This window comes from Strix aluco, chromosome 13 (genome assembly GCF_031877795.1).
Source record: "Strix aluco isolate bStrAlu1 chromosome 13, bStrAlu1.hap1, whole genome shotgun sequence".
Lineage (NCBI taxonomy): Eukaryota > Metazoa > Chordata > Aves > Strigiformes > Strigidae > Strix > Strix aluco.
This window is the reverse complement of record NC_133943.1, coordinates 177,975-201,409: the sequence shown is the minus strand read 5'-3', so window position 1 is coordinate 201,409 and position 23,435 is coordinate 177,975. Positions and strand designations below refer to the sequence as shown.

The 23,435-nt window shown below is 52.2% G+C and overlaps 2 protein-coding genes and 1 long non-coding RNA gene across 6 annotated transcripts in view; 2 read left to right on the top strand and 1 right to left on the bottom strand.

Annotated features, from left to right (window-relative positions):
* The first annotated feature begins 7,936 nt into the window (after window positions 1-7,936).
* Window positions 7,937-19,085, top strand: LOC141929061 (C-terminal-binding protein 2). Its single transcript, XM_074838112.1, has 9 exons — window positions 7,937-8,143; window positions 8,765-8,919; window positions 8,998-9,142; window positions 11,560-11,766; window positions 12,382-12,596; window positions 13,379-13,509; window positions 13,674-13,801; window positions 14,357-14,477; window positions 15,572-19,085. The coding sequence occupies exons 1-9, from the start codon at window positions 8,095-8,097 to the stop codon at window positions 15,741-15,743; spliced, it is 1,323 nt and encodes a 440-aa protein (XP_074694213.1). The 5' UTR covers window positions 7,937-8,094; the 3' UTR covers window positions 15,744-19,085.
* LOC141929062 (uncharacterized) lies at window positions 18,900-20,471 on the bottom strand. The gene is made up of 2 exons (XR_012624950.1): window positions 19,931-20,471; window positions 18,900-19,425 (listed from the first exon to the last, which is right to left on the bottom strand). It is a non-coding gene; the product is annotated as an uncharacterized LOC141929062 (long non-coding RNA).
* Window positions 20,472-20,571: 100 nt separating this feature from the next.
* Window positions 20,572-23,435, top strand: part of KDM3B (lysine demethylase 3B) — a 64,307-nt gene continuing 61,443 nt past the window's right edge. For all 4 annotated transcript variants that reach the window (XR_012624957.1, XM_074838170.1, XM_074838169.1 and 1 more), the window contains exon 1: window positions 20,572-20,848. Coding sequence is in view for 3 of the 4 variants with exons in the window: in XM_074838170.1 (XP_074694271.1) it covers window positions 20,678-20,848 (171 nt within the window). In the remaining variant the exon portion in view is untranslated. The remainder of the gene's footprint in view (window positions 20,849-23,435) is intronic.

Below are 23,435 nucleotides of genomic sequence, written 5' to 3'. Positions count from 1 at the left end.
GTTGATCTGCTGGAGGGCAGGAAGGCTCTGCAGAGGGTCTGGCCAGGCCGGGTCGATAGGCCCAGGCCAATCACATGAGGTTCAACAAGGCTCAGTGCCAGGTCCTGCTCTTGGGTCACAACAACCCCACACAGCGCCACAGGCTTGGGCAGAGCGGCTGGAAAACTGCCCGGAGGAAAAGGACCTGGGGGGGTGGCCAACAGCGGCTGGATGTGAGCTGCAGTGTGCCCAGGTGGCCAAGGCCAACGGCATCCTGGCTTGTGTCAGGAGTAGTGTGGCCAGCAGGGACGGGATCATCCCCCTGTACTTGGCACTGGTGAGGCCACACTCAAATACTGGGTTCAGCTTTGGCCCCTCACCACAGGAAAGACACTGAGGAGCTGGAGTGTGTCCAGAGAAGGGCAACGGAGCTGGTGCAGGGTCTGGAGCACAGGTCTGATGGGGAGCGGCTGAGGGAACTGGGAGGGTTTAGTCTGGAGAAGAGGAGGCTGAGGGGAGACCTCATCACCCTCTATAGCTACCTGGAAGGAGGGTGCAGAGAGGGGGGGGTTGGTCTCTTCTCCCAAGTAACAAGTGATATGACAAGAGGAAACAGCCTCACGTTGTGCCAGGGGAGGTTTAGGTTGGATATTAGGAAAAGTTTCTTCCCCGGAAGGGTTGTCAAGCCCTGGAACAGGCTGTCCAGGGTCATGGTGGAGTCACCATCCCTGTGGGGATTCAAAAGCCGTGTGGGTGTGGTGCTTAGGGATGTGGGTTAGTGGTGGCCTTGGCAGTGTTGCGTTAATGGTTGGACTTGATAAGCTTAAAGGTCTTTTCCAACTTAAATGATTCTATGATTCTGTGATTCTATGAAACAGATACGTGACTAAGGCTCATAGTAAGTAAATTCTTGTCAGATCTTTGCTAGTATTTTCTTTTACCCAAAATTAAAGTGTTAACTTTATGCATCAAGGTTGCATGGGGATTAAACACATGCAAAAATTGGACAGCTTGTTCCTTTCCTTCCCATCCTGGCAGGTGTGTTCATAGCACCTTGTCCACACCTACTGCAGTAAGCATCATTCTGTTTGTAAGCAGTACCTGAGCAGTATGTCATCATTTAAATAAACACACTCACTTAAACACAAGCTGTGAGAACTGTCACCATTTACACATGGGACCTTGAGGCACAGAGTTGCCCAAACTCATCAAGGAAGTCAATCTGCATGTAAATTCTTTGAATCCAGAGTGATGCAGTCACGTTCATGTGTGTTTCATAGAGCTGTTTTCCTAGCTCTGAAGAGAGTTTGCTCCTCAGCAACTGGTTGGAGGGTGTTACCCCTGCACATGTATGAGCGATGGGCCGTCACTTCAGCAGGGCTGAGGGAAACCTTCAGTAAAGTATTCTGCCATGGTCAAGCAGGCAATCAGTTACCGTACAGAACCAGGTTATTACAGAGCTGTGATTCCTTTCTACTGAATCCCATGAAGACAGAACCGGTGCTCTGACCCCGGGGTGAACCATCGTTCTCTGCGTTTATTCTCAGAGGTAAATGCTGCTCTGCCTGACGTGCTTTTAGATCAAAGAGGACAGCAGTATGCAAGGTGATCGGGCATCAGGTTTGCGCTGCCTGTTTCATCGTTATTTCATTCTCATGGAGGCTGTGTGGTTTTGACTGTTACACTGAGAATCATCTGCCCAAGAGAGCAGCTGCTTTTACAGCAGTGGCAGGAGCTCGCGCTCCCTCCCAGCATGACCAGGATAGCTTGGTACAGTTCCTCCCCTCACCGCCCCACCTGCCCCCCCAGAATACTGCCTTACTTTGCTTTTCATTTCTATTTTATCATTCATGAGCCTGGATCCTCTGGTCCTTGCAGTGCAGATTACAGTCACAGTGCCTCTCATGGAAAATACTAGCACCAAACCTCAGGTTCTTGAAATTCATTGGAGCCATCACAGTTTACCTTCTTCACATTGCTTTCAGGCTATGAAGGACTTGATACGGTGCATGAGAGTTTTTCCTCTAACACATTCAAAACTCATTCAGCAGGTTTGGACACATGTCAGGCCACATCTGTGTCACATCTTACCATAGGCTGTGGAACCAGAAATCCGCTCACCGTGCTGGTGCTGTTTCCTCATTAGTTGCTCCTCTCTGGTGGCAGGAAGGTCCCTACAGTATCTGCAGGAGGAGTTTCAGTTTCCTCTTCTCTTCAAATCAACAGCAATGGACAGTCCTTTCCGTTACTGGGGATCCCTTTTGAACAAACCAAGAGCACAAATCGATAGTTTCCTTCTGAAATGACTGAATATTGCTGTGTTAAAGCAGCAATTCCAGTGATGTTCTAGGCAATTCTGCTCTACGCCTGTGACTGCCACAGCAAGTGAAGAGTGGGTTTGACCAAGCAAGTGTTTTGTTTGCAGTATGTGCCAAATTACTTAGTTTTACCTTATTTTTTTGTAGTACTAATCTAACGAAGACAGTACCACACTGGTGCTTCTGCTGCTTTTTTCAGGATTTGATCACTACAACCCTTCTTGAGTCAAAACCGGAGCATGTTACCCCGCAGTGCAGAAGATGCTGCGGCTCTGAGGGCTGAGCCTTGGTCATTTTTAAGGAGTACTATCAGAGTACTACTGCAGGAGGCAGCACAGAGGAGGGCTGTGCAAACACTCCTCTGCCCGGGCTAATATTTACAGTGCCATACTCTGCTCTTTACAGGGCTAGAGACAGACAGCAGACACTCAGCTCATATTAACACCTGTACACTACAGAAATATTAACCTAATGCAAACAGTCCAGCAGAAGTTAATGTCTATATTCATAGAAAACCAAATAAAAACCTCTTTCATTTCCTAGCATGAGTGCTAGTGCCCTAAACAGCTCTGGCTGCTCATTGCCAAAGAAGGATCAGGGGTTTGACACCCATAGCAGCTACCCATAGGCTTCTGCTCCAGTATCTGTGATATTTGGCCACTTCTGGCTCAGATATATAGTTTTCTTCTTTTGCTCCTATGAATAAAGCATTCAAAGCTGCTCTTGTACTTTAGCCCCAGTGCAGTTCACAGCAGGAAGATCAGAGACATTTAGGTGTCTGGATAGGTACAAAGTCATAAAGCTTAATGGATAGATGATATCTTTGGTGAGAATAACTCTGTAAGTCATCCTACAGGAAAAAGGAACTAGTACATTTATGATGATAATAATTTAGGGTGAGTGATTGACATGCTGAACAACAGAGCTTCAATCCAGAGGAGCTTTGAGAAATGAGGGGACTGGGTCAACAGGCACCTTGTGAAGTTGAGGAAGGGAAGTGGCGTTGTGTAGCAGGGCAGGGTGACCCCGCGCATCTGTTCGGGCTGGGGACTGACTGGCTGAGGAGCAGTCCACTGAACGGACCTGGAAGTTGCCATGGATACCAGTAAGCTCTGATCCTGAACAAGACAACCCACACAGCACCCTGTGTCAGAACAGAACATGGCCAGGGACTGACAGAAGTTATTCCTGTCTACTTAGCAGTGGTGTGGCCACACCTGGACTGCTGTGCACAGCTCCCTGCCCCTGCGGTTCAGGAGGGATGTGGAGGAACTAGAGAGGGGCCAGTGGAGGGCTACCAAGATGGTAGCACGTGACCCACAAAGAGGTTGACAGAGCTGGGCTTCCTTGCTTGGCAAAGAGGAGTTTCAGAGGTGACCTGTTCTCAGCCTACAGCTACTCGAAGGTGAGTTGCAAAGGTGACAAACCCAAACTCATGCTGGCAGTGACAGGTGATAGAAGACGTGGTGGTGGCCACAAGTTCTACCCTGGGTTGTTCAGGCTGGACACTATGAAAAACTTTTTCGCTAAGAAGTTGGTGCAGTGCTAGAACAGGTTATCCAGAGGTGTGTTGGAGTCTGTATCCAAACTTGTAGAAAAAGCCACAGCTGACTTGCTCACTAGCACACAGGTTCTGGATTAGAGGCTCTGTAAGTCCCTTCCCACCAACTAGTCAAGGCAATGGTTAGTGTGCATGTGCTTGGATGACAGATTTAGGAGCAATCCAAGTCATGAGCAGCTCAGAAGAAAACTTATTTGTAAAAGGAAAGCCAAAATATTTCAAGAGAAGAAGGAGCTCCTTAGAACAGCACTGCTCTACTACCTTAAGTCTAAATTTTTTTCAGAGACAAGAACATAGAAAAAGTAAGTAGTTTAATAATGCATCACACTAGATTTTGATTGAGACATTTAAGCGATGCAGTGTGAGCCCAGTGTTGTGATCCTGGTGTATCCACTGTCAGAGCAGGTACTTGCTCCCTCCTTGTCTGGAGTGGAGCTGAAGCCGTGTGCAGGCCAGCGGGCCTGGCAGCGGCCTCCCAGGTGGGGCTGTTGAGAAGCACGTGCTATATTGAACATGGTAACGGAAACGTAATGGAACTGAAAAGGAGAATTTGCTGTTCCTGTAGGTTGGCAAGGTACGAGGTATGAGCGCGACTGGGTTACAGAACATGCATTAGGTTGTTTCCCCTGATTGAGCAGCAGCCCCACGGCTGCTTTCCACAGTGGAATGGCCCGGGTTTCCCTTCCTTCACACCCTGAGAGGGGGCTCCAAGGGCGTCAGCCCGCGGAGCTCAGTGGTGCCAGCCGCTGCCACCTCCGCTGCCTTTCAGTGCCGTGGAGGAAGGACTGGAGGCAGAGGCTCCAGCTGCTTGCAGTAGGTTTTAATTTTAACCACCCCTGTACATTTTCTCCTCTTTGCTTGCGACCGTGATGGGCACATGGCAGGGCAGCAGCGCAGGGCTGTTTACTTTACATCTTATCAGCAGCATTAGGTGCTCTCGAGACTACCGGGAAAGCCCAGGGGCCGCTCCCACACGGCAGGACTTTGGACCGGAGCACGGAGCTGCTGTGTCCAGATGGACGAGGCTTTCTCTGCTCGTGCCGGCCGCGGCAACAAGGTTTCTGGGATTTCCAGTGTCTTTGTCCTCAGAAAAGCCCTCTCTTCCCTCCTAACCCTCCGGTGCTTTTTCAGCGTCCAGCAAAGTACTTCCGAGCGATCAGCAGGATGCTGCTGACGCCCAGGAGCCCCCCCTGCGCCCAGAGGGGTTGTGTACACGCGTGGGGTCCCGCAGCGCGAACGCCGGGGCGAGCCCCTGCCGCGCACTGCGGCTGCTGGGCTACCGGTGAGGCGGTGGGGTTGTCTCTCGGGGCCGCAGGGCGGCCGGAGGGCAGCGCTGCCCGGTCCCGTGGGCAGCGGCACAGGCGGTGCCGGTGTCGGGGCAGTTTTTATTCAGACCGACTGGCGCGGCCCCGGTGCCGCCGGCGATCTGCGTCATTTGGAACAGGGCGGGGGGGCCCGGCCGGGGGCGCCAGCACCGGGGGGGCGGCACCGGGTGTCCCCGAGGGGTGCACAGGCACCGGGACACGCGCTGCCGTCTGCGGGCCGCCCGGTGCCCCGGGGTGACCTCCGGGGTGAGACCCACAGACAGACACACACAGACACACAGACAGACACACACACACGCACACCCCCACCCCCCACCCGCCCCGCGGGGGCCGGTCCCGCCGCTGGTGCCGGTGTCGGTCCGTAGGGGCGGGTTGGGCCGTGCCCGCGGTGCTGCCGCTCGAGCGTCCCCTGGCGGCCCCCGCGCTCAACCGCAGCCCCGGGCGGCACCGCGGCACGAGCCGCGCGCGGGAACGGCCGCGGGCGCGGCCCCAGCCCGTTGCCCCGTTACCCGGGCCGCAGGCGCCGGGGGGGCGGCGGAGGAGAAGGCCGCGGCACTGCGCCTCTCGCCGGTAACTGCCCGGGGCCCGGAGCCCGGCCCGGTGCCCGCAGGACGGGGGTCCCCGGGGCGCCTGACGGGCCGCGGCCACCCGTGGTCCCCAAGCGCAGCGGTTCTCGGCGGGGCCGGGCCCCGGGGGGTTCGGGCCACAACCCCACCGGCACGGCCCCCCCGCCGCCCCCATCGCCTCTTCTGCCTCCAGGCCGTGTGTCACCACGGGCTGCTCTGAGCCTGCGTCCCCCGGCCACGCTTGGGGCATCTCTGGGGACACTCTGCCGTGGGACACTTGTCACGGCGGCTCCTGGGGTCCCCAGCACAGCCCGCAGGTGCTGTCCCCCAGCTCCCGCCCCCAGCGCTCGGGGGGGTCAGCAGAGACCCGCGCCGTGTGCCTGGAACGTGCTGGTGGGACTGAGCTGGTGGCGGCTGCGGGGGGCAGTGACAGTGGCACCCGCTGCACCCAGCGTGGGGCACTCACACGGACGCGGTCAAGTTCTTTGCCTCAGTCTGTTTTCTGAGGAAAAAAGGATAGCGAAGGAGGTGATTGCATCTCCTCTCTCACCCCCAAACTCTAACTGGTGACCGTTAACGCTCTGCCGAGGGAGCAAACAGAAGGTTCTGGATATACAGGATGTGGGGGGGGGGGGCCTGTCCGGCCATGTCCTCGCTGGCTTTGTCCCACCCCACGGCTCCACGGGTGTAACGCCTGTTGCTGCCTCACCTGTCTCATGGTGATGGCATCCGTCCTCGCCTGGTGGGAAGGGAGCTGTCTCTGTTCAGGGAAATCTGTGCAAACAAGACAGGTTCTGGGAGCCACCTCTAGAGACACCCAGCTCCAGCTCCCGGGCGCTGGGTCACAGCAGCAAGGGAGCCTGTTGTGGTCCAGCCGGGGAGCTAAACCCTTAGCCTGCCTGGCGATGTGCCTGGCTCGTCCGTACACGGAGCGTGAGCACTTGTGACTTGCTCGGGGGGCTGAGCCGGGAGTCATCAGCACCCCCAGGGTCCGACCTTCCTCCCGGAGAGGCAGCGAGCGTGACGCACGCAGCGAGGGGGTAGGTGCGGGGTATCACTAGAGGGGCTGCGGGGAGCTGGAGACAGCGTCGTGGTGCTGATCCACTCCCAGGGCGTGGACACGTGTGGGGATGTGGCTGCAGGCGCTGGGCTGTTCCGAACGGCCCGTCTGTCCCCGCAGAGGGAGCTCCTGGCAGACCTGGGGCCATCTCCCCGCTCCGGGCAAGGCGGGCTGCGGTACCCACCGCCCCGGTCAGCTCCTGCAGCCAGGCACCGCTCTGCGAACGGCAAACCTGCCCCTCGAACGCCTGCTGAGGCCTCTCTCACTTTGGAGAAGACCCGGAGGTGTCGCGGGGCTGAGCCAGGCCCAACACGCCCGTGTTCCCCGCCGTCCCCCGGCCGGCAACGTCTCCTGTCCGCCCGCGCACGGCAGGGAGGAGCAGCGAGAGCGCCCATCCTCAGGCGGCTCCGCGCAGGAGCCCCACGCCACCGAGTGCCCGGAGTCGCAGACCCCTGGATCTGTACGGCTGCGCTGCGGCTTCTCAGCGGCGCTTCTCGTCCCGGCCCTGCCAGCAGAGCCCCCGCGGCCCCGCCCAGCAGCGCCGAGGGACCAGCGACCTCGAGGGCCACCGAGAACAGCCCCCGGGCCCCGCGCGACCGACCCGGGAGGGTCCGCGGGAGGTGCGGGGGGGCGGCAGCAATGGGTCAGTCCGCGCGTCCAGTCCCCTCGGGGCGGGACTCGGGCTCCCGCCTCCGGACCCGCAGCGCGGACAGCGCAGAGGAAGCCCCGGCACAGGCGGGCCGGGAGCCGCGCGCCGCCGCCTGCGGGCCCCGAGGTCAGGCGCGAGAGGCCGCGGGGCCGCTCCCCCCCGGCGAGTGTCGCGGAGCCGGTGAGGCTCCCGGGGCCGAAGAGCACCGACCCGCCTCCCGCTGCAGCGCTGCTCCTCTCCCACCCCCGCGGCCCAGAGGGGGCTCCGGCAGCCCCAACCGCGGGCTCAGGCCGCGTTGGTGCCCGCCCCGGCGGCGCAGCCGCTCCCGCGGGGCCCGGAGCGGCGGGGCCCGAGGGGCACTAGGGCCCAGCGGCAGGAGCGCGAGGCCCCGCCCTCGGCCCCGCCCCGCCGGGCCTCGCCCGCCGCCGCCCCGCAAGGGCTTGTGGGGCGGGCGGTGGCGGCGCGCGGGCCGGAAGCGGAAGTGAGCGGCGCCCCCAGCTGCGGCGCCTCGGTGGTGGCGGGGCCGCTAGGCGCGGGGCCGCGGCCCGGCCCTTCCGCTTCCTCCGGGAGCCGGTGGCGGCCACTGACGGGGCGACCGTCCGCGGCGCCGAGGGGCGGCGCGGCCCGGCGCGGCCCATGGACCGGCACAAAGTGAAGCGGCAGCGGCTGGACCGGATCTGCGAAGGTGAGGCGGGGCGGGCGGCCTTCGGCAGCGGCCCCGCGGCCGGCGGCGGTAACCGGCGCCAGCGTGCCCGTGTGACGGCGGGGACCCCGGCCCAGCCGGCGGCGAGCGGGCCTGCCGGCGGCTCGTCCGCACCCCGCTGCCTGCGGGCGGGCTCCCTCCCTCCGCCCGGCGCCGCCGCAGCGCCTGCCCGCGGCCCTGCTGCGGGGCCGCGCCTCGGCCTTCGGGAACGGGGCGGCTGCCCAGCGCCGCCGGGGCCGCGCGAGCGGCCGGGCTCTGCCCGCGCCAGGAGCAGGCGGCCGCAGTGTGCCGGGGCGCCGGGGGCAGGTGAGGGGGTGTAGGCCTGAAGGGCCTTCAGAAGCAGTTTCGGGAGCCTGGAGCAAGACGGCGTGCTTCTGAGTAGACCACCTGTGTCATCTCCTTATTGATAAAACATGGTTTATTTTTCTTTATGTAGTGGTAGCAGATTTTTTTTCTAGCTTCATTTCCCTGTGTTTGTTTCCTATTTATTGCTTTTGCTTTGACTAATCCCTTCCTAAATACCGTTGAGCTCTAACAGAACTAGTGACTCGTTGGCCTAGCAGATGTCTTTCGTTAATCACTGCTGCTGACTCTCGTTAATAGGCATTCGGCCTCCGATTGTGAATGGCCCGATGCCAGCACGGCCACTGGTTGCACTGCTGGATGGACGAGATTGCACCGTGGAGATGCCCATCTTGAAGGATGTTGCTACAGTGGCATTTTGTGATGCTCAGTCAACTCAGGAAATCCATGAAAAGGTGGGCAAGAAAATGTGTGAGCGTTCAGATGCGTTCCGCCTCAAAGCGGAGATTGATTTGGACTGGTTTTTGTTGCAGGTGCTGAATGAGGCGGTGGGAGCGCTGATGTATCACACCATTACCCTTTCTCGTCAGGACCTGGAGAAATTCAAAGCCCTCAGGGTCATTGTGCGTATTGGCAGTGGCTATGACAATGTTGACATCAAATCCGCTGCAGAATTAGGTATGACGACACCGTTAGGGCTCTGTTGTGATCACAACTGAATGTGAGGTGCAGCACTGCACATGGCTTTCTGTTTGATAGCTGAGTCCATTTAAAGCCTTTTATGTAAAAAGATTTGCAGCTGCTTAGTACCAGGCATCTTTAGGAAGCTGACCAATATCGGGGCTGGTAGGTGGCTTGAAAGAAGGATTTTCAGTTCTCAGCTTGCTCTGCTAAAGATGTCAGCATCTTTGCTGTTATTTGGGATTCAGAATCCTGAACATGGTGTCTAGGTAACTTTTGGTGAAGTGGCTTTGAGTTTTTGTGGGGAAAGAAGTGAGCAGACTCTGACGTTCGAAAGCAGCCTGCAGATGCGGGTACAGGGTAAACTCGCTGTAAATCCTTGATAAGTGAGTTTTCCTGTTAGTTTTTTATATGCAGGTAGGGTCCAATTCCACACTTTATTACTGATCCCTTTAGAGCCCTCAACACGTGAGGAGTCTCTGGATCAGGTGACAAAAAGCTGCTGTTTATCAAATGTATGGCGGTGAGATTTCTGGACCTTGTAGCCTCCTGGGTGAGGCAGATCATCTGAGCCCTGCCCCTTTTTTGGGTTTACGTCAGTAATTTAGAAGCTTTCTTAATGTAATGCAGATCAGATGAAGCTTAAATCAAATGCAAGTATTTATATATAAAATAGAAATAGGCATTACAATTTCCAGGTCTGTAAGAACAGATGAATTGCAGATAAATGAAGGTGCATATTTGTCTAGTGCTTGAGTTGGGTCTAAAGAGTTCTCACCTGAATGATTTGACTGAATAGTGTCAAGAGTTCCTGGCAAGGTCTTTGGCTCTCATCCAGCCATTACATTTTTGGGCTGATTTTGGAACCTAATCTACTCTTTAAGGTTCTTGATTTAAAGTCACCATCCATATCTTTGATTCATTCAGATTCATAGCTTTCCCTTTCCCCCCACTCCACTCTCATTAACCCAAGGAGACATGGGTCAAAGTTCTTCTACCACCAGACTGCTCTGGAGTGGTAGTATGACAACCTTTATGCATGGCCAGATTTGCTTTTTCATGGACAATTAATGATTATTTTCATGCTTATCCAGGCCCTTTAATGCATTCAGAGGTAAGATACTGTTCCTTATGTGTTCTGAATCTTCAAATCAAAACGAAGGGCTGTGTTTTCTTACATTTGGGTATAGTATTATGTGTAAACACAAATTTGTGTCTAGCTGTGTAAGAGGTGAATGCCTGTGGCTTGTCTGAAGTGAGATTACAAGAAATTAGGTTTCCCTGGCTCCCCTCCTCATGTCTCCGAGTCATCTGTGTGGCATTACGGCACAATTGCAAAGGATTTGATAGAGAAAAGGAGTCAGATACCTGGCGTTGTGTGTGGCCATTGCTTTCCTAGGTCTCTTGGGAGAGCGTGATCTGAGTTGAGTCAAATGTCCTCTCTGTAATAGGCTTACAAACAGTGATGCGTTGCTGAGTTTTATGTGCCTTCAGCCATTGCCTAGATTTTATTCCTAGTTTTTAGGTATGTGGTGGACTTCTGAGGAGGAAGTTTTCCTTGGTTTGGCAGGTGGCTAGGGTTATGTTTAGGAAGAGATCATTTTTTTCATCTAGTTATTTTCATTCCTTGGCTGGTTTGTTGAATGATGGATAGCAGTAGTGAAGTGGTATGTTGCCAGCCCTGCCCCCCCAGCTTTTTTTTTTCAATAGACTGCTCAGGAATGACCAGATTTGCTACAGTGTTCCATCTTTCCCTTTCCTGACAGTAATTTGTGCTTCCAGGACTTTGACTCTGTTTGCATTAGTAATTTACCTGATAGTTCTAGCCATGGGTTTTATGGTCCCTTGTGGCTCTCTGTTATTCTAGAGTGGGAGTGTTATGTGTTGTTATTTTTAAGTGTAACTTCAAATAGATGTAGAGAGGCTCCTGCAGCTTCTCTGCATTTAATGAGTTAGTTACTTATTGTTGCTCCTGGGGAAACTGATGCTTGTGCAGTGAGCATCTGGACTGTGAAGCATGAAAGAGCTCAACCATCTGTCTTAATTCTTCTACAGTCTGCTGGTGAATCTGTTGGGAGTATCTCTGGAATGAGTGCATCTTTTTGGATGCAGATCTTCTAAAACAGTCGGTTTCTTGCGTCACCTGTATGACCCAGTTTTTTCATTTCAGCCTGTTTTTTTTTTCCTGGTGAGGGTGTCAATCAAATGGATATTTGTAAGGAAAAAATTGTATTTCCTTGGGGTTAAAAAGCTGTCTGGTTGCATCTATGTTGCTGTAGAATGAGCTTCTGAAATGAATCCTGTATTTCTTGGCAGTAGTTCTGAATTATCTTTCAGCACTAACACCTGAAGAGCTCTATGCTGGCTTAGCGTTGCGATGCTAAAAATCTTATATGCCCTCTATGGCTTTGTAGGCATTGCAGTTTGCAACATCCCTTCCTCCTCAGTAGAGGAGACTGCCGACTCCACCCTCTGCCACATCTTGAACCTCTATCGCCGTGTTACTTGGCTGCATCAGGCAATGCGGGAAGGGAATCGAGCCTCCAGCGTAGAGCAGATTCGAGAGGTGGCTGGAGGCGCTGTGCGTATCCGTGGGGAGACTTTGGGCATCATTGGACTAGGTAAGTGATGGGAATTGTTAGATTAAAAAGTGAACTGTGAAAGTTGTTGGGAACCTAAGAGTTACAGACTGAAAAAGTGATAATTTTACAGCTGTTCATTGTGAAACACACTGACTCATAAGGAATGCTAGTGCCCTATTCTGTGATGCTGGATATCTTCAAGAGTTGGGTGTATGTCCTGGGATTGGGGATTTTTTTTGGTATTGAAATGGCTAGAAGAATTGGAACATTCAGACAGCTCTTCTCAGTGACTGTTTCCCTGTGTGCTAGGCTCTGTATCAGTAACAAAGCCACCTGAAAGCTGCCAGTTCCTTCTCCAAGTTCTGGTAATCAGATCATTACTGCCTCTGACTCAGGGTCCAGATTTGGTTTGGAAAGCAGAGCTCCTTCTGGGCAAGCTCTGGCTATTGCATGGGGAAGGACTAGAATGAGCCACATGGGATCAGCACTGAATAACCTCCTCTGGATCCCTGCGGCAATCCTAGGGGTTTCCGGGGCTGCAGCACCTTGGGCCCTGGCAATAAACTCCAGTGTAGGCTCCCAGTCTACCCCAGTATCTTGTCTTTAAAGTTTGTTTTACCTTTCCTTGATGATTGTGGGTTTTCTTTTGTGAAGGCCGAGTTGGACAGGCAGTGGCTCTGCGAGCCAAGTCCTTTGGCTTCAACGTGATTTTCTATGACCCCTATCTGCCGGATGGAGTGGAGCGATCCTTGGGTTTACAACGAGTAGGAACCCTGCAGGATCTACTAATGCACAGCGATTGCATCACATTGCACTGCAGCCTGAATGAACATAACCATCACCTCATCAATGACTTCACTATTAAACAGGTGCAGCAGGAGCTTGATTTCCCCCACAGAGCACTGTGGAAATGAATGCAAACAGAAACTGCTGCTTTCACGGAGGCTGAGAGCGTGTGAATCCTGCTGCCTCTGTCGTGTGCCTCCTGCTGCCTTTGGAGGCTGGGAGCGTGTGGATCCGGGTGCCTGTGCTTTGTGCTGTATAGAGTTCCATGTTAAGAGAACAATAGGATTGGCTCTTCTTGCCAAGTAATTTCATTTATAGAGAATGTTTTAGGTGATTCAGTAATTTCAGATTGCCTTTAAAATGCAGAATTGATGCTGCTGGTCAGAGCCAGATGTGGTGTGGCTGGGACTGTGTAAGTTTCTTTACACAGCTCTGCCAAAGCTTCTCTGCCCAAGCCCACTGCAAAGTCAGTCTCGGGCTCTACTCCACTAGTCTATGAATGCTTGTCAGTGCTTTCATGAGAGACATCTGGACGTTGTAGTCCAGTTTTGTATAGCTGGATACTTGATTCATGTCCTCTTTCTTTTTTAATGTAGTAGGATGAATATGGAGTGCAGAACTTGAGAGTTCCGCTTTTGCCCTTGTTGTCTTGTGGTTTTGTTTGTTCATTTTTAAAGCCAATTTCTCAAGCATTGCTTGCAGGCATTTCCCCTGTGGTTAGCTTTGCAGTGAGAGCACTCCTAGTTCGTCCAGGCCTCATCTAATCACTGCAGGCTCCTGCTCATTTCCAGTAGACTTCCCAAGATTCACTTAGCCTCCGTGAAAACTCTTGTTCTCAATCTGCTTAATATTTTCCTTCTTGCAGATGCGCCAGGGCTGCTTCTTAGTGAACACAGCCCGGGGAGGGCTGGTAGATGAGAAGGCCTTAGCGCAAGCCTTGAAAGAGGGGAGAATCAGAGGAACCGCATTGGACGTGCACGAGTCGGAGCCCTTCAGGTAATGTTGCACCTGCGTGCCTGCTGCTTTCCTGTGACTCACCTGTGCTGGATGATTCTTTCAGTTTTTTGCTATTCGAGTTACAGTGATACCCGAGAGGGCAGACACAGTTACCGCTTCTGGAGAGAAACCACTTTTATTTTTTTTTCCCCCAACCCCCACAGCTTTGCTCAGGGGCCCTTAAAAGATGCACCCAATGTGATCTGCACCCCTCACACTGCCTGGTACAGTGAGCAGGCTTCCATTGAATCCAGAGAAGATGCAGCTAAAGAGATCCGCAGGGCTATTACAGGTAAGGAGGAAGGCTGTGTGCTCCGCAGCTGCTGCTGAAGTAGTTTCCTTTTGTTAGTTCACTGCAAGGATTATTGCTGATTGTTCTGAAAACTTAGACTCAGTAACTGGTTTCTGGACCTGGAGCGTAAGTTGATAATTGTCTCTTTCCTTTCTGAGAATCTTGTAACTGGTACTGGAGTGGCACTTCCCCTCCCTGGGAAAGCCTTGTACCTAGTACATCTTCCAAATCCTTTGCAATAATTCCTCTGACAGTTGTACTGTACACGTTTTTTTCTGGAGTAGTACATATTGTCTCTTGAGGAAGGTGAGGCTTGGCAATTGCAGTTTGTGGCCAATAATTTCCACAAGATCACAGAAGTGGGAAGGAAGGATCAGTTTCTTGTCTTCTCCAGAGACCGGTTGTTCAGAGGAGAGCCTCCCCTGCCCAGTGTTATCCCTTGGAGGTAGATGGAAAAGATGTGCATTTCCTTTCTGCATTCCTTTGTAAATGCTTCAGGGAACGAGCCCCTCCTACTCATGTCCTGGTTTTTTGTCATTCTCGGTGCTCTTGCAGGTCACATACCTGATGCTTTGAGGAACTGTGTTAATAAGGAGTACTTGCTGTTAGCAGCTCAGTGGTCCAGTATTGATCCTGCTACTGTCCACCCAGAGCTCAACGGAGCTGCAGCGTACAGGTGAGATACGCAGGTTGTCCAAGTTGCTGCTTCCAAGCGTATCTTCCTGCTGAAGTAGGCCCACATCCCTCTTTGGGTTTGAGAACTGCTTGTGCCTGCAAGCAGGTCTGTTTCTGTTCCCGTGTACTCTGTATGTGGGCTCCTTCCAGAAACTCAACAGCAGCACTTCTGAAGCCGTACTAGGATTTAACATTTACTTGGTCATATTTAGTCCCAGCTGCATACTGATTCATTTTTCCAAATCCTTGCAAGAGCTGCCCAAGAGGTATCTGGATATAAGAAAGCCTGCTGGGTGCCTGAGAAGAGGTCTGGATCTTAACAGTTAAAGTTGTGCCTATTGTTAGGGCTGTATAAACAAAGTACCATTCTTATCTGTGGCCCAAATATGGACTATTAAAGAGACATTGTCCAGTGGATTTGGGCAGTGGCCTAAATAGGGTGTATTTCAGTTTATTTGTCCGTTACAGACCTGCCAAGTGATTATGGGTGGGTTGCTTCCCTTCTGTTTTTCTCCCATCTGCAAAGTAGGAAACACATTCTGTTCCCTTCTCCGAGAGATCCACAGAGGTTCGGATACATTTATTGGAGAAGGCAGGGAGGCAGAATGGAAGTAATGGAAGAATGGAAGTTCATTAGCAATTCATGAGTATCTCTCCCCTGTTTTCATCTTGTGTCTAGCTGTTTTGTAGTTCAGCTCCTTACTTTTTCTATCTTGGAGCCCAGTGAAGGATAACTGGCAGCTTATGCTCCTCCTGCTGATGGGGGCGGGGGGGGGGGGGGGGGGGGGGGGGGGGGAGTTTTCAGCCCTTCAGGGTTCCTTCATACAGTGCCTCACACTGTTTTCCACTGGAGATGAACTTTGTGCCTGTTTTCCAAATGCTTAGTATGTGACCTGAGAGTCTCTGCCTGCCTGAGAGCAGCTGCCATTTGGTATTGGGGTATAACTGCTGCTCTGGAGACTTTCCCTGTGCTCTGCCAGAGCATTTCTCTTAGAAGGAGGTGGTTGTATCCAGCAGGTGCCCGAGGGCATGGCTCCTTTCCCCTTGCATAACTGCTGGACAAGCTTGTAATTCCTGTGTTTCTGTTGGTTTTAGGTTTCCTCCAGGAGTAGTGGGAGTAGCCACCCCTGGGCTACCAGAACCGCCCGTAGTGGAAGGGATGGTAGCTCATGGGATCCCTCCTGTTCCTCACTCTGCACCGCGTACCCCTTCCCCAGGAGACACGAGCAAACTGGATGCAGACAGAGAGATCCCTGCTGACCAATAGCAGCATCTTTCTCTCTCTCCTCTGGCAGCAGAAAAAGTAGGAGGGTATCTCCTCCTCGGACCTTCTTTAACACCCTACAGAGACTGTTTCCTGTTCACACAGGATGGGAGAATGCATTTCATTACCGGCAAACTTTAGCTCTTGCCTTTATTTTGTAACCCTTTTGTTTTAATCTCTCAATGAATCTTTCTCCTTCTCTGGGGCAGGGCAGCAGTGACCTTGCCTCCCCTCAGAAATACTTGGTTTAACGAATGAGTTTTCCCATATATCTGCCTCGGTTGCCTGTGACAGGGAACTGCCCTTGTGCACTGGAAGGTAGAAGTGGAGCTGCCTGATCAGGGATGGCCCTCCATGTTCTGAACACCAGACTGCAGTGCACACTTTTCAGTTGTGACTTGTAGCTTAAATCTAATTTGGCTGAAGGTCTCTAAGTAGCCATGGGGAATATTAGAACAATATTAGTGAATTGGAGAAGTTGTGACTATTGTCTTTATCATGCCCTTGGTAGAATGCAGCCTAGGCTCAGCTCTGTGTATTACTTCGCTTGTTTTAATTAAGGTTTCCTGTGAGAACAGACATAGCGCAGGCGTTGCTGGCTCTTGACCATACAAAGTTTTGTCTATGCAGTACTAGGCCTGAAGATAAAAGTGACAGTCTCAAAGCCAGCCTTGTAAATAATTTGGAAGGGATTAAAATGTCATCAAATGTGTTCTGGTGGCCACTGTGTTTGTGAGGCTTCAGAATAGTTCACCCTGGAGTCTGTGTAACTTGGAGAAGGCAAGAGAATGCAGAAATAGGAAAAACTTGCACTGGGAGACAGCAGGTAGCAATAACTTGCAGCTGCAGTTGCTGGTTCCTCACACACACGTACCTCACAGTCTAATGGTGGTGTTTATCCACAAGGTATCTATCGGGTTAGAATTCTAAGCTTTTTGCTACAGATTTTTTTTTTTTTTGGCATAACTGCATCAACTATCAGTAACATACCACTTGTCTCTGTGCTGGTGGAAAAGGCAGATTTAACAGTTGACCAAATGAATTGACTTTAGCTCTGCTAGCCTACTGCATCTCCAATAGTGGGCCGGGCAAGACAGTGTTTTTTTACACAAATAAGCTTTGTAATACTAGAGGAGAAGGAACGCTCTTCGCCCGTCACCTGAAGCCAAGGCAGGATTGTTGGTCTCAAGTCTTTTCCCATTTCCCACATGACTGAATATGAATCGCTTCTTTGAGGGGTATGGAGTCTTCAGCAAAACAGGTTCCACAGGAAAAGATTTTTCCTTAATTCCAAATCTTCCTTGACTTTTCTCATCTTGTTACACTTCAGTTGCAGCCTTTCCACGCACAAGCTGTAACAGTTCCCGGCTGGTTTGCTCCCGTTGTGTGGGTACGTTGGAGTAGGGGCTGTGTGGGGAGCGCCCCGCGTGCGCGGCTTTGCCTCCCTCCCTGCCTGGATTCTTCCCCTGCTGCCTGTCTGTGACTGGAAGCTGAATGGCTGGGATCAGACTGGAAATACACCTTGAGGGGTGGACAGAATCCTGTGTTTAGGCTCTTTATAGTTTGGAAAGCTGAGAAAAGCTTTTGGAGTCACTACATTTTCAGATTTTTTCCTGGTTTTAAGTTTTTCTCCAATACTGCCTTCATCTAATGGCTTACTACTGATACAGGGAAGTGATTCATCCCCTTCTCCCCCCCCCCAGCAATTCAAGAAAATAGGCAAGACGTAAACTTCAGGTGTTTTCTTACAGATTTGACACTTTTAACTGTTTAGCATTAGTGAGATGATACTAGTTCTCTAGGGCTGAGTGTCTTTTTTGATCAGGTATTTGTCTCGGTGAAGGTTCTTGGCTTCTGTGTTTTCCTGGATGATGCTGATTCTACTTAAAATTCATATACCTCCTTTACTGCTCAGGTTTAGCAGATCAGACTGGGACTGGTGGTAGGCACAAGTTACAGGAGAACTTTTTCTGAACAAAATCCTTGAGCTCAGAAGCACGTTGACTGCAGCTGTACCTAAAATAGCCAGCAGCGCTTTCCTGAGTGATCTCTAGGAAGTGGAAATTTTACAAGCTACTAGCTCAGAAACCTGTTCTTCTGACAGGCAGATGGGGAAAAGTTTTCAGGGACTGAGAGCTCTTCTATCTGTTACCACATTAGGGAAGCAGTCTGTCGATAAATACTTTTTCCTTATTTGCTGCTGCTGAGAATTCCTGCCCTGCTTAGAGGTTCAGGTCTGAGATTGTTTTGTGGTAAGGGGCTTCTAGTTATGAGCTTTGCGAATACAGAGGATCAGAGTACATTGACCCTGTCTCTTCTAGAGCACAATGCAAGATAGATTTATTTTTTTAAAAGAGGCAGCAATTTTTTTTTCTTCTTAACTGCAAGTATCTATATAGACCAGTCAAATAACTGAGCAGAAGAGTGGGAAGATCTCATTTGGGGGGGCGCTTGAGTTTCTCAATTCTTAGTTGTAGTGTCTAGATATGCTGGTGACTAGTAAGCCTAGGAACTAAATAACTGATGTCATAGAAATATTTCCAGTTACGGATACTAAGGAGTTGAAGCTGACGGCATTGATAGCGGCTCTGTTCTGTCCAACACTGTGTAGGCTCGTGATATGAAGGCAATTTTCCCCTTGACTAAAGCCACAGCAGAAAATACTGAGGTAAAAATGAACAGAACCCTTATCGTGACCTCAAAGAAGGGCTCTCTTTGTGCTTATAGGACTACTCTGCTCATATGCCATTTGTACCTCTGCTTATAGACTGAACCTGTTATCACCAGACAAAGGCTGTTCTGAACAGATAGCTCAAAGAAAAATCTACCAGTCCTGAAGTACCCTGTGGTCTTCTCCACCCCCCAAGTGCCAAGTCCTTTGTTAGCGCTCTCCTGGGCGATCTGTGTTATACACTGACTTGCAGCTCCCCCTCTCAAGCTTAGTGCAGTTATACAGAAGTGGAAGGATTTTTCTTTTTTTCTCTGAATGCCTGCCTTCAGAGCTAGCGCAGAGCTTTAATCCCAAAGAACAGAAGACTCCCAGGGTGAGGCAGGAGTGCCCTTGCTGCACTAATCTGCTTACAGGAGGTGCTCACACTGTCCCAAGGTACATTCTGTTTGTCAGGGTCACTGCTGCTGACCAGCTTTTTTATAGAGGACTCAGAGTTTCAGAAATATATTTTTGTAGACAATGACTAAACTGTGAAACATTGAAATAAAGCATGTAAACAAAAACTTACAGCACTGTCCTCTGTACAGATGTTTTTCTCACTTCAGTCCTCTCCTGACTCATGAGAAAATGTTTGATTACTTCTTGGATATATTTTAATAAAGTTCTCCAAAGAACATGGCTGCTGTCTGTGGAAGGGGTGGTCTTGGATACAGTGTTGAAGGGGAGGGTTGAAAACTTGCGTGGGTGAGTATCTGCATCAGTCCTGCTCTTCTCAGGTAAGGTGGATCTTCTGCACAGTTGCTCCGGGATCAGCCGCTCTGTGACCGCCTGGATGCTGGAGCACGGAGCTCAGTCCGGGCTGTGAAGGTGGCAGACTGGGGCAGCCATCCACAGGGTTGGGCAGCTTGGGGTCTAGCCTGGGGCTCCCAAGGTGAGTTTGTGGGAAGCGGTTTGGCAGCCATTTCAGTGTGTAGTTTAAATACAGACGTTTAAACAGCAGTAGGCGTCTTCACCCTTTTACAGTAAATGAGTATTTGAAATTAATATACAAAATTAGCCCATGAAACTGATTTTTCCGACATATAATAAAAGTTGGTGCAACAGAATTGTCATTGAAAAATGGTTAGGAAAGGGGGTGTGTGGGAGTTAGTGAGGCTATTGGCATGTGGTAAATCAAAACCTGAACCGCCTCTTGATGTAATAATCTTAGAATCTGTTCAGTACTTTATCTGCATGCCACATCAGGACTAAAATCACACCATAAGGAGTAGAGATAATGGGATGAAATGACGAAACACTGCTGGGAACAGGCACAGGGTGTGAACTGGTGTTGGGCATCGCCCGACCCCTCCCCAGTACAGTAAATCGCATCCCTCTAACCTGAGGGTAACAAAGATGGAAAGTTTTCATCTACAGGTCTACAATGATTTTGAATCAATGAAAACAAGCAACTTGTCTGTGTTGCTGCTAGCTCAGTGTCAGATGTCGCTCTGCTAGAGCGAGCAGACAGCACACCCACCAGGAAACCCCTTCCTTGCACAAGAACGTCCCTGTCCTGGGGGGTGCAGCGTCTGCTCCTTGTTCCAGCGCTGGGGTGCAGCGGGTGGCGTGTAACGGTACAGGATCCTCAAGTATTTTGTAGTGCAGTAGGCTGAAGAGGAGGTTCAGGGCACGAGAACCGTTCAATCGTACCGACGAACCGTGACAGCCGTCCCCCGCGGACGGCTCCCACACAAACGGCTTCTCCCGCTCTGCCTCGCTGCGGAGCCAAGCGCCGGACCCGCGGGTGAGGCGCTGCGGCTGCTCGGGGGCCAACGGCGGTTCCTCGGGCCGAGCTGAAACCCCCCGCCCCGCGGGCGCCGCTGATCGGCCGGTTCGTGTCCGTCCCCTTCGCAGTGGCGGTGAACCCCCATTCCTGGGCCGAGTCCCGGGGGCGGGCTGGGGGCGGCCTCCCGCTGCGGCTCCTGCCGGCGGTCCCCGGGCTGCCGCGGCGCCTGTCCCGGTCCCCCCGGTCCCCCCCGGTCCCGTCGCCTCGAGCCCCGGGGGCGGCGCCGCGAGCTCCCGCCGGGCGGGCGGGGCGGGGCGGGGCGGCGCGGGGCATTGTGGGGCAGAGGAAGGGGGGGAACCGTGCGGGCGCGGTGCATGCCGGAATAGGGGCGGGCGGCGCTCGGAGGCCCAGCGCGGGGCAGCCTCTCGCTCGGTGGCTCGGGGCGGCGGCGAGCGGTGGGCTCGGGCCGGCGGCGGAGGCGGCTCCTGCCCGTCGGGGATGGCGGACGCGGCGGCCTCCCCCGTGGGGAAGCGGCTCCTGCTGCTGCTGGCGGCGGGGCCGGGCGAGGGCGAGGCGGCGGGGCCGGAGCCGGGGCCTGCGCTGCCCTCCCGGGCCTGGCGGAGCGGCACGGTGCGGGCCATGAGCGGAGCCGTGCCCCAGGACCTGGCGGTGAGGCCCCGGCGGTGGGGGGGGGGGGGGCGCGGCGCGGGGGGAGCGGGGGCGGCGGGGGGGGAGCGGGGGCGCCGCGAGCCGGGGCCGCCCCGCGTGGGCCGCGGCCTCCCGCCGCCGGGCAGGGCTGCGGGGCGGGCGAGGCGGCGGCGCTGGGGCCGCGGGGCGACGCCTCCCCCGGGCGGGCCGCGGCAGCGCTGTGCTGGCGGCCTGCGCCGGGCCCCGGGGAGCGGCGGGGCGGGGGCGGAGCGGCCCTGCGAGCCGCGGGGCTCTCCGGGCGGGGCGGGCGTAGCAGCCTCGGGTGCGGTGGTTGGAAGTAACTTCAGCGTGAAACAAACGCGTCCGGGACGCTCCTGCCTTCCGATGGCGAAACGTCTGTATCGAACTTTGGAGTGTGGGGGTTTGGGTTGGTTTGGTTTTTCTGGGAAGGTGTTAAGTATGTTTGATCAGCCTAAACGATGTCCCTTGCCTGAAGGCTGATTTCGTGCGGGGATGATGGATTTCGTTCTGTCTCAGATTTCGTTTTCAGCTGTAGGAATCTGTGCTTCGCGTGACGTGTTTAAACGCTCTTGAGCATCTGTTTGGTTTATTCCTGGTGTAGCTCAGCGAGGCAGTTGGGTGGAGATCTTGAAAAGAGCTCTTCAGAGATACCTGCGCTGTTCCTCTGTGTTCCCTTAGCGATGGCGTGCTTCGGAGAGCTGAGGGCTCTTAAAATGACCCACGCGAGGGTGAACGAGGTTCTGTGTTAGTGAAGAGTTTTGTTAGTTCTCCTTTTGATCAGCTTTTTAACAATTCTTGTTGTTATGAGACATTCTTTAGACTTCTTTGCAGAGCTCTGAGACATTTTCTTGACTTCCCATAACGCTGCTGCTTTCTTTAGCCTTGGTCTAGCACTGCAACTAGGGCTATCAGTAGGAAGGAGTGTGCTGGTTTTAGCTTTGCAAACCCAGGTGGCCTGGCACGCGATGTCTGTGGTTGAGAGCTGTGGTGATGCACTCTAGCTGCTCCCTTATTTGTCTAAGGAAGAGGAAGAAAACAAAACAACCCAACACATGCAGAAAGGGGATCTTTAAAAGGAAAACGGGACAAGCATTTGAGACTCTTACCTGAAATGTAAAAATGTGTTGGGGCTAACTAAGATCTGGTCTGGAGAGCTACTCTTGTAGCAGACTGCATTTGACACGTGTATCATGAGTATTCTTGCGTTACGGAATCATCCATCCCAGATAGGAGTGTGAGGTAATGAATCTTTGGGGTGCCTGATCTTACTACTGTTTTGGTGGAAGGACTGGTGGAGTGTTGCCTTGTTTTTGTGTGTGAATCTCTGTCCAATAAAAGGTGGTCAGTTGTTTCCTGGTTAGTTGTTACTATCCAACCATGTGACGCCTGTTAGACTACCCTAACAAAGTAGAAGTCAACTTCAGTGCGTGATAGCAAGGAAAAAACAGAGGTTTTTTGGTGTGTGAATCATTATCTTTGTTCAGCACCGCAGTTCTCACCCCAGTTCCTTTCATCAATAGCCTTCCACTTACCAGGGTTTCGGTGATGCCGCTGTCTCTAAACAGTGTATTCTCCAAATCCGTACAAGAACTCTTATATGTGAACTGTGTGAAATACTCAAGGCATGTTTTTCAGAGTTCTGTAATGCGAATACTTAGTGTTGTCATGGAACCTTCCACGCGTAATGAATACTGCTTTCACAATGGTAATGATGTACTATCAAAAAAAAAAAAAAAAAAGTCGTCTTTTTAAACTCATTCTGCCAGAAGAAGTGACGAGTTGGCACCAAGCAGTCAACCACAGTTTGGGAAATACTCATCTAGGGTAAAGTAATAGTGTGAACTACGTCTGAAAAGGGCTAGGGAAAAATATATTCTACTCTTTGGGATCCTTAAGTCTGTGCTTTCCTGTGGTATCCTGAGAGGATGGTTTCACTTACTAGCCCGTAGTCTGATGTTGGGCTTTTGGAAATACAAAACTGCAGTCAAGTATCTACACTTTTCCAAGGCAGCAAACTCGGGAATAGAAGAGAAGTACAGAATTTAAAGCGGTTCAGAGAGCAGCTGAAATAGCGCGCTTTTTTTTTTTAATATTGGAATTTTGGGAAACCATTACTTTCTCTGGTGGGGTAAAGCCTCTGAAAAGGTTTTGGTTTTTTTTTTTTTTTTCCTGTGTAAATTTAGTTATAGAGAGTAGCTCTTAAATATTCTTACTTTGATAAAAGGTGGAATAACCTAATTATGGTTAGTCCAGAAAAAAAAAAAAAAATAATGGTCAGTCCTAGTTGTGTCCTCTTGAGAGCACCTAGAAGAAATCCTGAGGAAAAACTGTGCTGCTCTTAGAAAACAGCTTTGCCTTTTCTAACTAGAAACAGATCTTACCCTTTTGCTCAAAATGTCTCTTAGGACAGAATGATAAAAGACGTGTCAAGCTTTAGCTCAGTATTGTCCCAATATTGTAAAAGGACACGTTCCACGTTAAGGGCAGAGCAGCTCAGCGTGTCCGGTGCAGGGCAGTGCTGCTCTTGCTTACGTGGGAAAGTGTGTGAGGTGACTGTTTTAATGCACGGACAAGCTGTACAGATATG

Coding starts and splice junctions, on each gene's coding strand:
- LOC141929061 (XM_074838112.1), top strand. CDS start 8,095: ATGGACCGGCACAAAGTGAAGCGGCAGCGGCTGGACCGGATCTGCGAA. Junction 11,767..12,381: donor TTTGGGCATCATTGGACTAG/GTAAGTGATGGG, acceptor TCTTTTGTGAAG/GCCGAGTTGGACAGGCAGTG. Junction 13,802..14,356: donor GATCCGCAGGGCTATTACAG/GTAAGGAGGAAG, acceptor GTGCTCTTGCAG/GTCACATACCTGATGCTTTG.